The sequence below is a fragment of the Penicillium cinerascens genome (assembly GCF_028974065.1).
Source record: "Penicillium cinerascens strain IBT 15544 chromosome Unknown contig_1_segment0_segment0, whole genome shotgun sequence".
In the NCBI taxonomy this organism is placed as follows: domain Eukaryota; kingdom Fungi; phylum Ascomycota; class Eurotiomycetes; order Eurotiales; family Aspergillaceae; genus Penicillium; species Penicillium cinerascens.
In genome coordinates, this window is record NW_026695287.1 from 3516456 (window position 1) to 3529278 (window position 12823).

Consider the following 12823-nt stretch of genomic DNA (forward strand, 5'->3'; position numbering starts at 1 on the left):
GGACTAAGAAGAAGCATCCTGGGATAGTCACCGAGGCCTACGGCCCCGAAGATCAAAAAACCACAGCTGGGAAGAACAAAACAAAGAAACAAGGCATAGCAAGCTGTGGGAGAAAAAGAAGACCAGCAAAAGAGGCCTGGAAGAAACAGAAGTGAACGAGAGTACGAAGACGTTACGGGGGACGTGGACCACTGAATCTCGCCCGCATATTCAGCCTCGTTTGGCGTTGGCTTCCATTTTTCACTGATATCATCTTCTTCTAGCATCAACTTTTCTTCCCCTTGCCAACATGTCTGGACTCGTCTCCGACGAGGTAGCCGAGGACTACAAGAACTCCTTGGAGGACCTTACCACCAACGATCGTTTTCAGATCAGCAACTTGACCGTCATAGCCAAAGAAAACACGGAGCATGCGATGGCGATCTCGAGGGTTTTGGAGAATCACATTCGATCAGTAGGTGTCTCTCTCTTATGTTGTTAAATGGTGTAGGCCTCTGACTGTCTTTGTAGACACCACCGCCGCAGAAGCTGCCGGCTCTGTATGTAGTCGATTCCATCGTCAAGAATGTTGGAACCCCCTACACGCTCTTTCTGGGACGGAACATGTATCAGACCTTCATGAATGCGTACTCCTTGGTCGACCAACAAACACGTCGCAAGCTCGATGAGATGCTCAGGACGTGGAAGGAGCCCGTGCCGGGCTCTTTGGATACGCGCCCAGTCTTCCCTCCAGATGTCACTCGCAACATCGAGAGCGCCTTGATCAAAGCACGCACCGCCATTCTCGAGAACCAGAAGAGCCGTCAGCCGGATATGCTTCGGCCCCGCGGAGTTGTTACTCCGACTGGATGGGCCAACAGCCCTACACCACCGGGCATGCGACCGAACCAACCTACTGCCGGCAACGGGGCGGGCCTTAGCACTTCGGTAAGGACAACATATATAATGCATTGTCACTCAATCAATCTAACCACACATCACAGACTCCTCCTTATGGTCATCGCCCAGATGTCCAGCTCGAATCACTCAATCGGGACCTGGAGGCTTTGATCGCCTCGGCAAGGAATGACTTTGCCAACAGTCCCTTTAATCCCACCTCTCAACAACGCCTGAAGGCATTGCTCGACCTTCAGAGGATTTTGCAAAACCAGCAGCTTCCTCCCGATCAGTTGAAAGCGGTCCGCGACCAGCTCGCTACATATGCAATCCCGCCAGCTCCTGTCCAGAACCCCGCCCCGGCGCCTCCAGCTCCGGTTCCTACACCTCCCACGTTGCCTGCCTCACAACCGCTGTCGCAACTTTTGAACTCTGAGACCCTCGCAGGGCTTCTCAAAGCAACGGCTGGTAATCAACAACCGACACCTCCGCCGCAATTCCCTACCATTCCCCAAATGCCAACTACCAGCACACCGCAGCCTGCCGAAAACCCTCTAATTGCAGCCCTCAGGCTGCGTGGGCTGCTGCCTTCTGCATCTGCACCGCCGTCCTTGGCCTCTGGGACACCACCGATGGGAGGCTCCTTGCCATTTATGATTCCCGGTCAATTACAATCTACACCTCCCGCCTCAACACCACAAGCATCAACTCCGTCTTCATCTACGGTTCCCATGAACACCGCATCTATGAAAATGTAAGTTAGGCTGTAATACGATTGCATTCTCCGAATTAATGGTTTACAATAGCCCTCGAATCACTCTTGTTGTTTCGCTTTACGAGGCGAAACCCAACCGATGTGGCACTTGTGGCCGGCGCTTCCCCGCTACGGATGAAGGGCGAGAAAAGAAAGCCCGTCATTTAGACTGGCACTTCAAGACCAACCAGCGCATGGCTGATGCTACTAAGCGAGCTCAGACGCGCAGCTGGTATGTCGACGAAAGGGTACGTATACACCGGTAATCACTTTCTACGTCTACATAACGCTAATTAAACCCTATATAGGATTGGATCAAATCCAGAGAGCCTAGTGACGATCAAAACCCGGAAGATACTGGGGCCACCGCAGAAGGGGCTGCGGGAGCAGATGGCAGTGCCTCCAAGCAAGGGCCGCCCAAGCCGTGGATCCGGGCTCCGAATGAAGCCACTCTCCGCAACACCCCCTGTCCTATCTGCCAGGAGCAATTCGAGTCGACCTGGTCGGAGGATGTGCAAGACTGGATCTGGCAGGATGCAGCCAAGGTCGGTAACCGGGTTTATCACGCCAGTTGTTATGCCGAAGTAACCAAGGACGGGCCGGCACCACGGGCCTCAACACCGCAAGCACGGACTGGTACGCCGGACTCGATACTGGGCAAGCGAAAGGCAGAGGGTACGGAATCTCCAGGACATAAAGTACGTGTCAAGACGGAGCCGTGAAAATGTATCATAGTCCAAATGTAGCATCATGACGTTGCTTTCTGCCCCGCTCGGCGCATCTCCGGGTCAACATCCCCCACCGGGGAATACGTCCTAATATAAATCAACGCGGATCCTGTCCTTGAACGGTTTCGAATAAATATTTCACTTTCATCATGGCACACACAATCCGATGGGGTATTATGGGTATGAAGATTCCGATCCTGATGTTGTATTCACGAAGCTAATCAAACTGTAGCCACTGGCTGGATCGCGGAAAGTTCGTTTCTCTGACAAATCCAAGACCGTATAGCTTGACTAAAATGCAACAGCGTTTGTCCGCGATCTCTTGAAGGATCCCAAGGCCCGCGATGCTTCTGACGTCGCCCACAAGGTCGTCGCCGTTGCCTCGTCCTCGTCCAAGGATAAGGCCGACAAGTTCATCTCGACCCTTGGCATCCCCGCTCCCTGCGACGCCTACGCTACTTACCAAGAGCTCGTCGCGGATCCCAATGTCGACGTCGTCTATGTTGCTACTCCCCACTCTCACCACTATCAGAATGTGATGCTGTGCCTGGAGGCCGGCAAGAATGTTCTGTGCGAAAAGGCCTTCACCGTCAACGCTGCCCAGACAAAGATCCTGTGCGAGACTGCCCGCAAGAAGAACCTCTTCCTCATGGAGGCTGTGTGGACACGCTATTTCCCGCTCAGTGTCCAGGTGCGTGAGCTCATTCAGAAGGGCGAGATTGGTGAGGTGCTTCGCACTATCGCCGATACCAGCTTCGGCGATGACGTCGAGGAGAAATGGGGCACTAAGCACCGCATGGTGAACCCCGATCTTGCCGGTGGCTGTCTTTTGGACTGTGAGTGCTTGTTCCCTACATCTATGCTGTCGGAGCTGTGCTGATCCGCTATCTTGAATCCTAAGTGGGCATCTACTCCCTCACCTGGGTCTTCCAGACTCTTTACCACACCTTGCCCCGGGATCAGAGAAAGGCACCTACCGTCACCTCGCAGATGACTCCCTACCATCTCACTGGTGCCGACGAGTCCACTACTATTCTGCTGAGCTTCCCGACCAGCACTCCTTCCAACGGCCCGCACCCGCACCGCTCGCAGGGTATCGCCATGACCAACATCCGTGTTTCGGCTGATCCGGACGAGGAGGGCACCTCCGGTCCCCAGATCCGTATCCAGGGCACCAAGGGCGAGATTCAGGTGTTCGGACACCCGTTCCGCCCTACTAGCTACCGTGTGATCCCAAAGAAGGGCCTTGGTGAGGTCCGGACCGTTGAGGGTTCATTCCCTGCGGAGGGCCATGGTATGTTCTGGGAGGCGGATGAAGTTGCTCGCTGCCTGAGAGACGGCAAGCTGGAAAGTGAGGGTATGCCCTGGGAGGAGAGTATTGTCATTATGGAGGTGATGGATGAGGTGCGCAAGCAGGGTGGTTTGACTTATCCTCAGAAGATCGAGTCGACCGAGTACCCTCTGCAGCTGTAAATGATATGTATCAGGGGTTGAAGTATGTACATCCAGGATATCACTCTTTCGTTGAACCACAACCTCGTCTTGTTGAGAAAATTTCCAGAGCGCCTGAGTAGAAGACTCTACTCATCTGCTTATCGTACTAGGTAGATGTTGTCTACGGAGGTAAATTTGTCGGTGACAGTGTATGGGGTACCAGAAAAGTACACGTACTATACATGGCCCTGGAAGACTATTGTTCTGCGTCTATATGAGGACTTTATGCCAGTTCGTGCTTGCTGTATGCTCTCCCTAAACTAAACCCAAGACAAAAGAAACGGAGAGCATCAGAAGCCGAACTGTTCACTCGTCACCTGTCTTCCACTAGATTTTAGATCTTTTGAAAACGTCCAACACTTAGTTCTTGTTGAAAACGCCGAGCATGCTCTTCCACACCTGGCCGGGCTCCTGGCTGGCGTCAATGCCACGCCAGATGCCGGTCTTCTTGTAGTATTCGCACACGGGGGAGGTCTGAGCGTGGTAGGTGGCCAGACGCTTGGTCAGGGTCTCGGCGTTGTCGTCGGAACGCTGGATCAGGGGCTCGCCGGTGATGTCGTCCTTCATGTCAGACTTGGGGGGGTTGAAGATCTTGTGGTACGAGCGGCCGGAGGCAGGGTGCACCAGACGGCCAGTGATACGAGCCACGAGCAGAGAATCGTCAATCTGCAGCTCAACGGCGTGTCCGAGCTTCTGCTGGCGCGCCGCAAGCATGTCATCCAGGCGCTCGGCCTGCGCGACGGTTCGCGGGAAACCATCCAGAATGAAACTGTGATTTCAATGTCAGTCTACTAGAGCGTTCGGTCCAGCGGAGGCAATGATCCATACCCGTTCCTGCACTCAGTGTTATTCTCCAGCTCGCTCTTGATCATGTTCACCATGATCTCGTCGCTAACGAGACCACCCTGGTCCATGATCTTCTTGGCTTCCTTGCCGAGGTCGGTCTTCTTCGCAACCTGTGACCGCAGCATGTCTCCGGTAGCCTATTCGGGTGAATCCATCAGCAAACAAATATCCACGCTGTAATTGGGCGAGCCGGTTGCTACGTACCAGGTGGCACACGCAGTACTTTTCCTTGATGTTCGGGGCCTGAGTTCCCTTGCCTAGAAACACATTAACAACCATTGACTTTCCCGTCGATACCATGACAGCATACCTGCACCCGGAGGGCCCATCAGAATGATGCGCATCTGCTCCGCGACCGACTTGGGCTTGCTGCCGCCAGTCAGGCGGCTCTCGAGCTCGACAACGCGAGCCTCGAGCTTGCCGATGGTGTCCTTCAGACCGGACACGATATCGTCGGTGATGGGAGCCATTATGATTGAGAGGGGAGAGGCTTCTCTGAAGGGACTCGAGGGTGTGGGGGGAGCGATTGCAGAGGTTGGAAAGGGAAAGGCTTGAAGACGGAGAAATGGAGAAATGGAGAACCGGAAGAGCAGGAAACTTGGCGCCCGAGGTTCGGAGCCACGGATACTACAGTGCATATACGTAGCCAATGGCTTCTATAGAGATTTATATAGCAGAAAGTATGGCCAATTTCAACCCAAAGTACTCTATTTTACCTGTTCCGTCAAATATGTAAATGGTATTCCATATTTATACTCTTCTCAACAAAACCAAGTGACCCCCAACCTGAGCACCCAGGAACAGGATGACTAAGTCACCCGCCACAATGAGGCGGTTGTGTGGCGCATCGAAGCTCGGAGAGCATCATCGCCCTGCTCTTGCGACCATCCAAAGCAATCACCTTCCGATCCTCATTAATCTGCTTGCCCCCCTTCCTACCTTGATCTTCTTCAGCTCCACCCTTCTTTTGACTTCTTGCCTTTCACCTTTTCCGCCATGCCTGCCACCACGGCGGAAACGCTATCCCTCGTCAACCGCTCCGTCACGGTTGCCCCGTTAGTCCTGCTTTCCGTCGCCGATCACTATGGCCGGACAGCCAAGGGCACCCGGAAGCGTGTTGTTGGTGTGCTGCTGGGCGAGAACTCGGGCAATAATGTGCGAGTATCCAACAGCTTCGCTGGTATGTTCAAGCTTTCGATGGTTGATTACGGGTTTGTCAGATGAGCTGACGATTCGTGATTCCGTGTCTAGTTCCGTTCGAGGAGGATGAAAAGGACCCGTCTGTCTGGTTTCTAGACCACAATTTCGTCGAGTCGATGAGGGACATGTTCAAGAAAATCAATGCCCGTGAGAAGCTAGTCGGCTGGTATCACTCCGGCCCCAAGCTGCGCGCTTCGGATCTGGAGATCAACGAGCTCTTCAAGAAATACACTCCCAACCCTCTGCTGGTCATTGTCGATGTGCAGCCAAAGGAGGTCGGCGTCCCTACAGATGCTTACTTTGCGGTGGATGAGATCAAGGATGTAAGTGGTTGGAAGCCGAGTGGCCGGTCCTGGTCTGTAACCTTGGAATGGAGCTAACACACTTTCGCTATACTAGGATGGAACAACGACTTCGAAGACATTTGTGCACACCCCGTCGGTAATCGAGGCCGAGGAGGCAGAGGAGATTGGTGTGGAGCACCTGCTCCGAGACATCAGAGACGTCGCAGTCGGCACCCTTTCCACCCGCATCACGTCACAGCTGCAATCATTGCAAGGGCTGCACCTCCGCTTGCGCGATATTGGCCAATATCTCCAGAAAGTCCTCGACCACGAGCTCCCCGTCAACCACGCGATCCTGGGCCACCTCCAGGATGTCTTCAACCTCCTCCCCAACCTGTCCACCCCTCCCACGACACAGCGGATTAGCGGCCAGGAGCCTCAGATGGAGAACAGCGAGCTTGCACGAGCCATGAGTGTCAAGACCAACGACCAGTTGATGGCTATCTACATTAGCAGTCTGATCCGTGCCATCACGGCCTTCCACGATCTGATCGAGAACAAGATCCAGAACCGACAGCAACAGGAAGAGAATGACTCGAAGCGGGAGCAAGAGCTTAACGCGGCCAAGGGCGACAAGGATGCCAAGAAGGCTAACGAGTCGCCGAATGGCGAGCAAAAGGAGGAGCAGGACAGCTCCGATAAGAGCAAGAAGAAGAGCTAAAATGCTTCATTCTTTCTTGTTCTATTTGAGGGAGTGATGCTCATCAAATGATATGACCGCTTAGAAGTGCATCTGCCATTGTGCACTGTATAGTACGGATAATCAAGGATATGACCCGGTGGCTGCGCTGTTGGCAAACTCTCATTCCATACATGGTAGTGTCGTAGTCCGGTGTAGTTACCCTGGAAGATCCCATCCCTATCTCCAGGGAGTTCAAAATCCGAGTGCTTTGAAGCCGTCGATGTCTTGCATGTTCGGGTCAAATCGACGTAACCCATCTGAACTCTATAATCTCCCTCTTCGATCTTGTACCACGAGTAATTTCGGTTATCTGCAGTCTTGAAGAGCATTTCCGATCCCATTGAAAGGATGACGGCAGCTGGATAGTCGAAACGCCTCGCCATAGCTGCTTCGGCTAGCACTGGCTCACACTGGCTCGCACGAACTGGCATCTTTCACAACGCATAGGTCCAAGCACTGCAGTTGGCCATTGGGACGTCTGTCGACGCTGATTGCCGCGATGGGGAGGTTCAACCTCCCCAGCCAGCACACCAGCCAGCCAGCTCCTCCATAGAAATCGCGCGCCTTCCGTCTCCATCGGCCCCGAACAACCCCGCACACCGAGCAAACAGAATGCAGGCTAGAATATGCTTGCAGACTGGTGGGGATTCCCTGTCCGTAGCACAAGTAAGCGTCCCACCAAATGGATAAACAACAGTGTCATCCAGGTCACGCAGATTCGCAACACGGGAATGATGCTCCGGGGAGTAATCCAGTCTGGAAGCCAGGTCTCGGAAGGCTGACAGGGCAAAGGTGGGACAGGTACAATTCCACGCGTGCAGGCGTACCTCGTAGCCCTTTTCCGGGTCTTGTGTGGCGAAGGCTGATGAAGCGGCGCCGTGGGGAGGGGCAGTCGAGGCGGATGTGACCAGGAAGATATCTTCGCGTAGTATGACTTGGCCGTCGTTTGAACATGGGCTGTGCAAGTCACTTGGGCTATCTGTGCTTTTTGCTTGCTCTTGATCGGATACAGCCATCGCATCGACCTGGTCGGCGCGCACCAAACGCTGCACGAGTCCGCGATCCAGGATGTCGAGTGCCGGGAGAAGGTCATTAGGGAAAATGCAGTGCAGTGAAAGCATCAAAGGCTTGACTCTGGCCAGCTGCGGTGCCGAAAGCACCGAGAGAGGGTTCTGCGTTTGCTTCTCCGGGAGTGCGGTCTGCGTCCTTGGCTTGTCCAATTCGTTGCCATTGGTATTTGGTGATGCGGAGTTGAAACTAGCTAACTCAGCAATCAAATTGTCCACAAAAGCTCTAGTGGATGGAAGAGGGTTCTTTGTGGTTGAGGCATCCATTCTTTGGGGTGAGGTCGTCGTTGGATGACGGCGGTTGAGAGAAGCCGATCTTGAGAGCGGGAGAGTGTAAACGCGACGGGTTTGGACTACTATGCTCGACTTTCTGAAATAAAGCTATTAATTGGCGTTGAATTATGTAGATATGGTACTATGATTGAACGTAAAAGTCAAGGTCCCGAGAAAACAAAAAAAATCCAACGTTGGAATATAAACCAGGACATGCCGGACATATTATAGAGCTATCCGGACATGTCGAGTAAGTCGTTTCCTTCCGATCATATTTTTTTCTTGTCGTACATGCGAAGCTCATTGATGATCTACCGTGACCAGTCGCGTGGAATTACATCGCATTCGCAAATTCTCAGTTGTCACTCTAAGGAATTGTGAAAGACCCGACGCTTGCATTAACTCGGCGAGTATCCTCGCTTCAACAAGAGTCTTGTCAAAGGCCTTTTCGAGCCTTTGGCAGGTTCAAAAGGGAATTCATTATCGCTAATATCGACGGATGCGAGGAAAGAAGCCCGGCAATACCCTTCAGATCAATATTTTGCAGACGACTGAGAAGCAGCTTCATCTCTATACGTTTGCTTGAACTCGGTTCCTTTTAATTTCCGAGCCCTCAACATGAACAAGTATGCACTTGGGCCGTACTGTCCTCTCGATGCATTCCTACGTCCACGCTTGAACAAAAGCCAATTCCATGAATACATAGGATCTCAAAAGCCAAAGTATGTCGATACTCAATCTATATTCAAGGTTCTCGGCAGAGAAGCGCTGGACCGATTCCGAACATCACTCAAAGAACCTTGGCTCGGACCCGGGCCTGGAATAGCCATGGACTCATCCGGGCATAGGGATGAAACGATCACATTACAATCCCGTTAATCTGTCATTCTGTCACGGTTGTGGGGGCTGTCATACACGAACCCGTGGTTTGGCCCTGCCCCGAGAATGACGATCAACAGACTCCGCAACGGTCTGGATTCACGGAGTCTAGAACTCGGCTTTTTTTAACACTCTTCCCACTTTAATGATCCAGGGACACCTGTCTGATTCGGAAGGAGTCTGGACCAGCTTGTGAGGCATCAACTGTCAATGAAGATCGACCCTGTCAATACGAGAGATGGCACCGGAACACTCCCGGTGTCAGGTCGTTTTGGATGTAGCTTGGATGAAGCCGATGGACAGCACGCATACCGAGTTCACCCCATGAACCGGTTCACCTTTGGACCAGTAGAGAAACAGGACAGCAGAGAGTCTAGACGTCTCACGAGATCCCCACAAGGCACAAGGCACAAGGCAGACTGTTTCATAAAAAGTGGAGCTCCACGTCTGATGAAGGCCGATTTCATCCAAACCGGGTCTGATTGGGTACGCGTCGCGAGCTCCGGCCGAGTGTAACGGAGCAGCTCCTTCTGGATCGGGCGGGATCGATTGTTACTGCGTTGTCCTCATCGTTGGGTAGATCTGTAGCCGAGTACTTGTGGACTTCCGGGATGCATTTACAGTAGTACCTCCTCGGTTGACAGCGGAGTTCCTCAGCTACACGGCCCCCCAAACGGGTGCCACTTTTCAGCTCTGCCACCGTCCGACTAACTACATGGGTGCAAACCATACTACAAGCTCGCTAGCACCGAGTAGTCCCGAGTAGTCCGAGTATAGTCTGCGTAATCTGAATAGTCTGAGTAGTCCAAGGAGCACTCCGTAGCAAGAGGGTACTGGCTCGTGATCCCAAGTGGAACCTACCCCCGTCGTTCTCGGGCCTTCCGAGAACCCTCGTGTCTTTCTTGTTTCTTGATTCTACTCTGCTTTTGTTCCCCCCCCACTTCTCCCCCTCTCCCTTGACCCTTGGGACAAACCGGAAACACAGGCCAAGGGATCACAGAAGTCGAGCAGGAGCAGCAAGATTCATGGATCTCCGCCAATGGGAGGGTTGAAACGCAAGGGAAATGAAGTGTCAGGAGAAAAAAACCGGGTCGGGTGGATGTGTCGGACATTTAGGTCGATCGCTGCGAAATAAATAGAAGCAGCAGGATCCTGCGCCACCAGCTCGGCCACTTCCACTTGTGTCACATTACGGAGTAGTCGTGATGATCCACGTTGGGCCTCTCCACTCGTCTCCCTGGTTAACTAATGTCACACCGTACGCGTCCTCTTGTTAGTTTCAGCGCACTCTGTTGCAGCGTGATGAGTTGCCTCTCCTGCCGTCAGACTTCCCCGACCTCCTACTTTACTTACCACCCTGGCCCTCCCGGTTTAATCCTCGTAGAGTATAGTATTCGTAGACCAGCGCGACCCGGGATCGTCAAGGATCGTCCTCGCTTCGGATCACAATGGAGTGGGCTCGACCGTTGCCCCATTTCTCCGACGCGTCCTCCCCCCTCCATCTGCATCATCTGCATCATCTGCATATCAGGTATGAAATCGACGAGCCCGTAGATGCCGACCGGCATTGGGCGAAAGGGTTCACTCGCCGACCCGCGGGGCAATCCCCCAGAGGGTCGACAATCCCGTCTTGAAATCAGGGTAAGTTGCACGCTGATCGACCGTTTCAGGCAACCGAATCGTGCAGACGGCAACACTTCCCTTTCCCCCCCACCAAAAAAGTATGAGGCGGATGCACAGGCATGAGGCGTTCTCGGCACCAGAAAAAGGAGAACTCGTGTTCGAGCATAGGATGAAGAACCCACCCCTCCACCGCCACTTTGCACAACGGTCGACCAGGGTTGATTGGGGGGGCATCGCCACTTGGGGCTCGAGAGCGTCCAATCACGGAGAATAAACCCAGACCCCGTCACGGTAGGAAAATGACAGGACTTGGTAAAGTATAGGGAAGGAAAATCAGTGGCATCAGTAGAATGAGAGCTCCACCGGTCCCTTAATCTGGTGGGAATTAACGGCCCCGTCGTTCTTAGAGTGCGGTTCGGTAGCATTTCCTCCTTCTGTCAGCGCGTCAGCCCCAAAAGCCATGTGGATAGTTTGGGGCTTGGAGCTCTCATATTAGATGCCACCGTCCTTTTTTTGTGGGGGGTTTTGGGTTTTGTTTTCATTTTATTTAAATGAAAAAAACCGAATCTGAGACCCTAGTCTCGTCCCCGTCCGAAGCAAACCATCCCTCGTCACGGCCTCCCCTTCATCTCCCTCATCTGCCTCCCGCTTCCCAGGTGTTCGTTCACGTTCGGTGGGGGGGGAAGAAGACGGAGCGCGGATTCTAGGCCCAACAGATCAACGCGTCCAATTTCGCACGGGTCTGGCCCCAAGAACATCGCAATTGCGACGCCGTGCGACCAAAAGTCCCTGCGAACGATGGGCCTGCCGCGCAACGCCCCGGGAGTACAGCGTCGAGCTTATCCCGCTTTGAAGTGACGGCAGTTTCTGGAAGCAAACCGGTCGGAGTGTTGTAGTACCTAGTGCTCCAGGGTTCTCGGGTTCCCGGGTTCCCAAGGCTCCCAAGGTTTCCCAGATTCCTTCAGATCCTCGAATTTTCAAATCTCATAGTCCTCGGGTTTCTGGTTCAGGTACGTCCTGGATGGAAATGACGTGGAAAAGGTAATGAAAATCCCAAACGGGAATCTTTGGAAATCAACACATGGAAGAAATACCCACAATCCGACAAGTCGGGAACCCGGACTCAGGGGGATCCACCACGGAGGCAAATCCTACAGTTTTCCACCAAAGGAACAGGGGTTCAAGCCCCAGGGAAACCAGAAAAATCCCCGAGTGGTTGCACGAGAAGCTGAGGCTGCAAACCGGAAGCTGGAGCTCGAAAGAGGCAACGCCCACTTCTTGCGGGTGGGACAGGCGAACGCTCGGGGGCGCATATGTATAGTTTACAGGAGGCATACCGCAAGATACGCAAAGACCCCGGATCCTAGCAAGCGCATCTGTTAGTTAGAGCACTAAGGGACGAGAGAGGGTCCCGGACAGAGGACCGGCTCGGTTTAGTGAAGGGGACTAATGTACCAGCTCAAGCCATACACGGCCCCTCGTGATGGTCGGTGGAGCCCCGGGCGGCAGAAAGCCGTTGAGCAGCCTGCGATCGCCTGGCAATGCGAGGTTTTAGTCGCAACGGCATGGCATTAGGGCCACTGTTAGCGTTTGGGCCGGAGTAGGCCGTTGCCAACGTTGTGACTGGTCAGTGCTTGCTTTAAAGTGTCCTGTTACGCATCCTCATCTCATTTCAGGATGATGCGGGTCTCTGCCCACCTTTCTCCTCCCCTCTCCCCCCCCCCCCCCCCCCCCCCCTCCATCTCCTCTCCTCTCCCATCTCCCCTCTCTTCCAGGAGGAACCATGTTCATCTGTTCGATGGGGGGTCCAAGATTAGCCCCTCTTCCTCGACTCGGTTAGATGTGATACCGTACTGGAGGTAATTCTCCTAGCTACCCTAGCTAGCCTACCTAAACTACCTAGTCTACCTAGTCTACCTGAAGAAGTGATCTGTCTAGCTTCTCGAATCCCAGGGTCACCTGGGCAATACCTAGGTACCTTCACGGCAAAGCGACCGAGTAAACCCGTAGACCTTCAAACCGGGAAATGAAGTTGCTCGGGTGCCAGAACTATAGTA

At 53.5% G+C, this 12823-nt stretch overlaps 5 protein-coding genes across 5 annotated transcripts; 3 read left to right on the plus strand and 2 right to left on the minus strand.

Annotated features, from left to right (window-relative positions):
- Positions 1–289: 289 nt before the first annotated feature.
- Positions 290–2352, plus strand: N7498_002861 (putative mRNA cleavage factor complex component Pcf11; the record flags this gene model as incomplete). Its single annotated transcript, XM_058449923.1, has 5 exons — positions 290–454; positions 511–927; positions 984–1630; positions 1683–1878; positions 1939–2352. The coding sequence occupies 5 exons, from the start codon at positions 290–292 to the stop codon at positions 2350–2352; spliced, it is 1839 nt and encodes a 612-aa protein (XP_058312267.1).
- A 155-nt stretch (positions 2353–2507) lies between these two features.
- N7498_002862 (Gfo/Idh/MocA family protein) lies at positions 2508–3831 on the plus strand (the record flags this gene model as incomplete). The annotated part of the gene is made up of 4 exons (XM_058449924.1): positions 2508–2538; positions 2591–2611; positions 2664–3194; positions 3260–3831. 4 exons carry the CDS (start codon positions 2508–2510, stop codon positions 3829–3831), a joined length of 1155 nt encoding a protein of 384 aa, XP_058312268.1.
- Positions 3832–4212: 381 nt separating this feature from the next.
- Positions 4213–5168, minus strand: adk1 (adenylate kinase ADK1; the record flags this gene model as incomplete). Its single annotated transcript, XM_058449925.1, has 4 exons — positions 4213–4621; positions 4681–4835; positions 4903–4955; positions 5009–5168. 4 exons carry the CDS (start codon positions 5166–5168, stop codon positions 4213–4215), a joined length of 777 nt encoding a protein of 258 aa, XP_058312269.1.
- Positions 5169–5694: 526 nt separating this feature from the next.
- On the plus strand, positions 5695–6903 carry rpn8 (proteasome regulatory particle lid subunit RPN8; the record flags this gene model as incomplete). Its single annotated transcript, XM_058449926.1, has 3 exons — positions 5695–5878; positions 5950–6221; positions 6298–6903. 3 exons carry the CDS (start codon positions 5695–5697, stop codon positions 6901–6903), a joined length of 1062 nt encoding a protein of 353 aa, XP_058312270.1.
- Positions 6904–7433: 530 nt separating this feature from the next.
- Positions 7434–8258, minus strand: N7498_002865 (uncharacterized protein; the record flags this gene model as incomplete). The annotated part of the gene is made up of 1 exon (XM_058449927.1): positions 7434–8258. One exon carries the CDS (start codon positions 8256–8258, stop codon positions 7434–7436), a length of 825 nt encoding a protein of 274 aa, XP_058312271.1.
- Positions 8259–12823: the final 4565 nt, after the last annotated feature.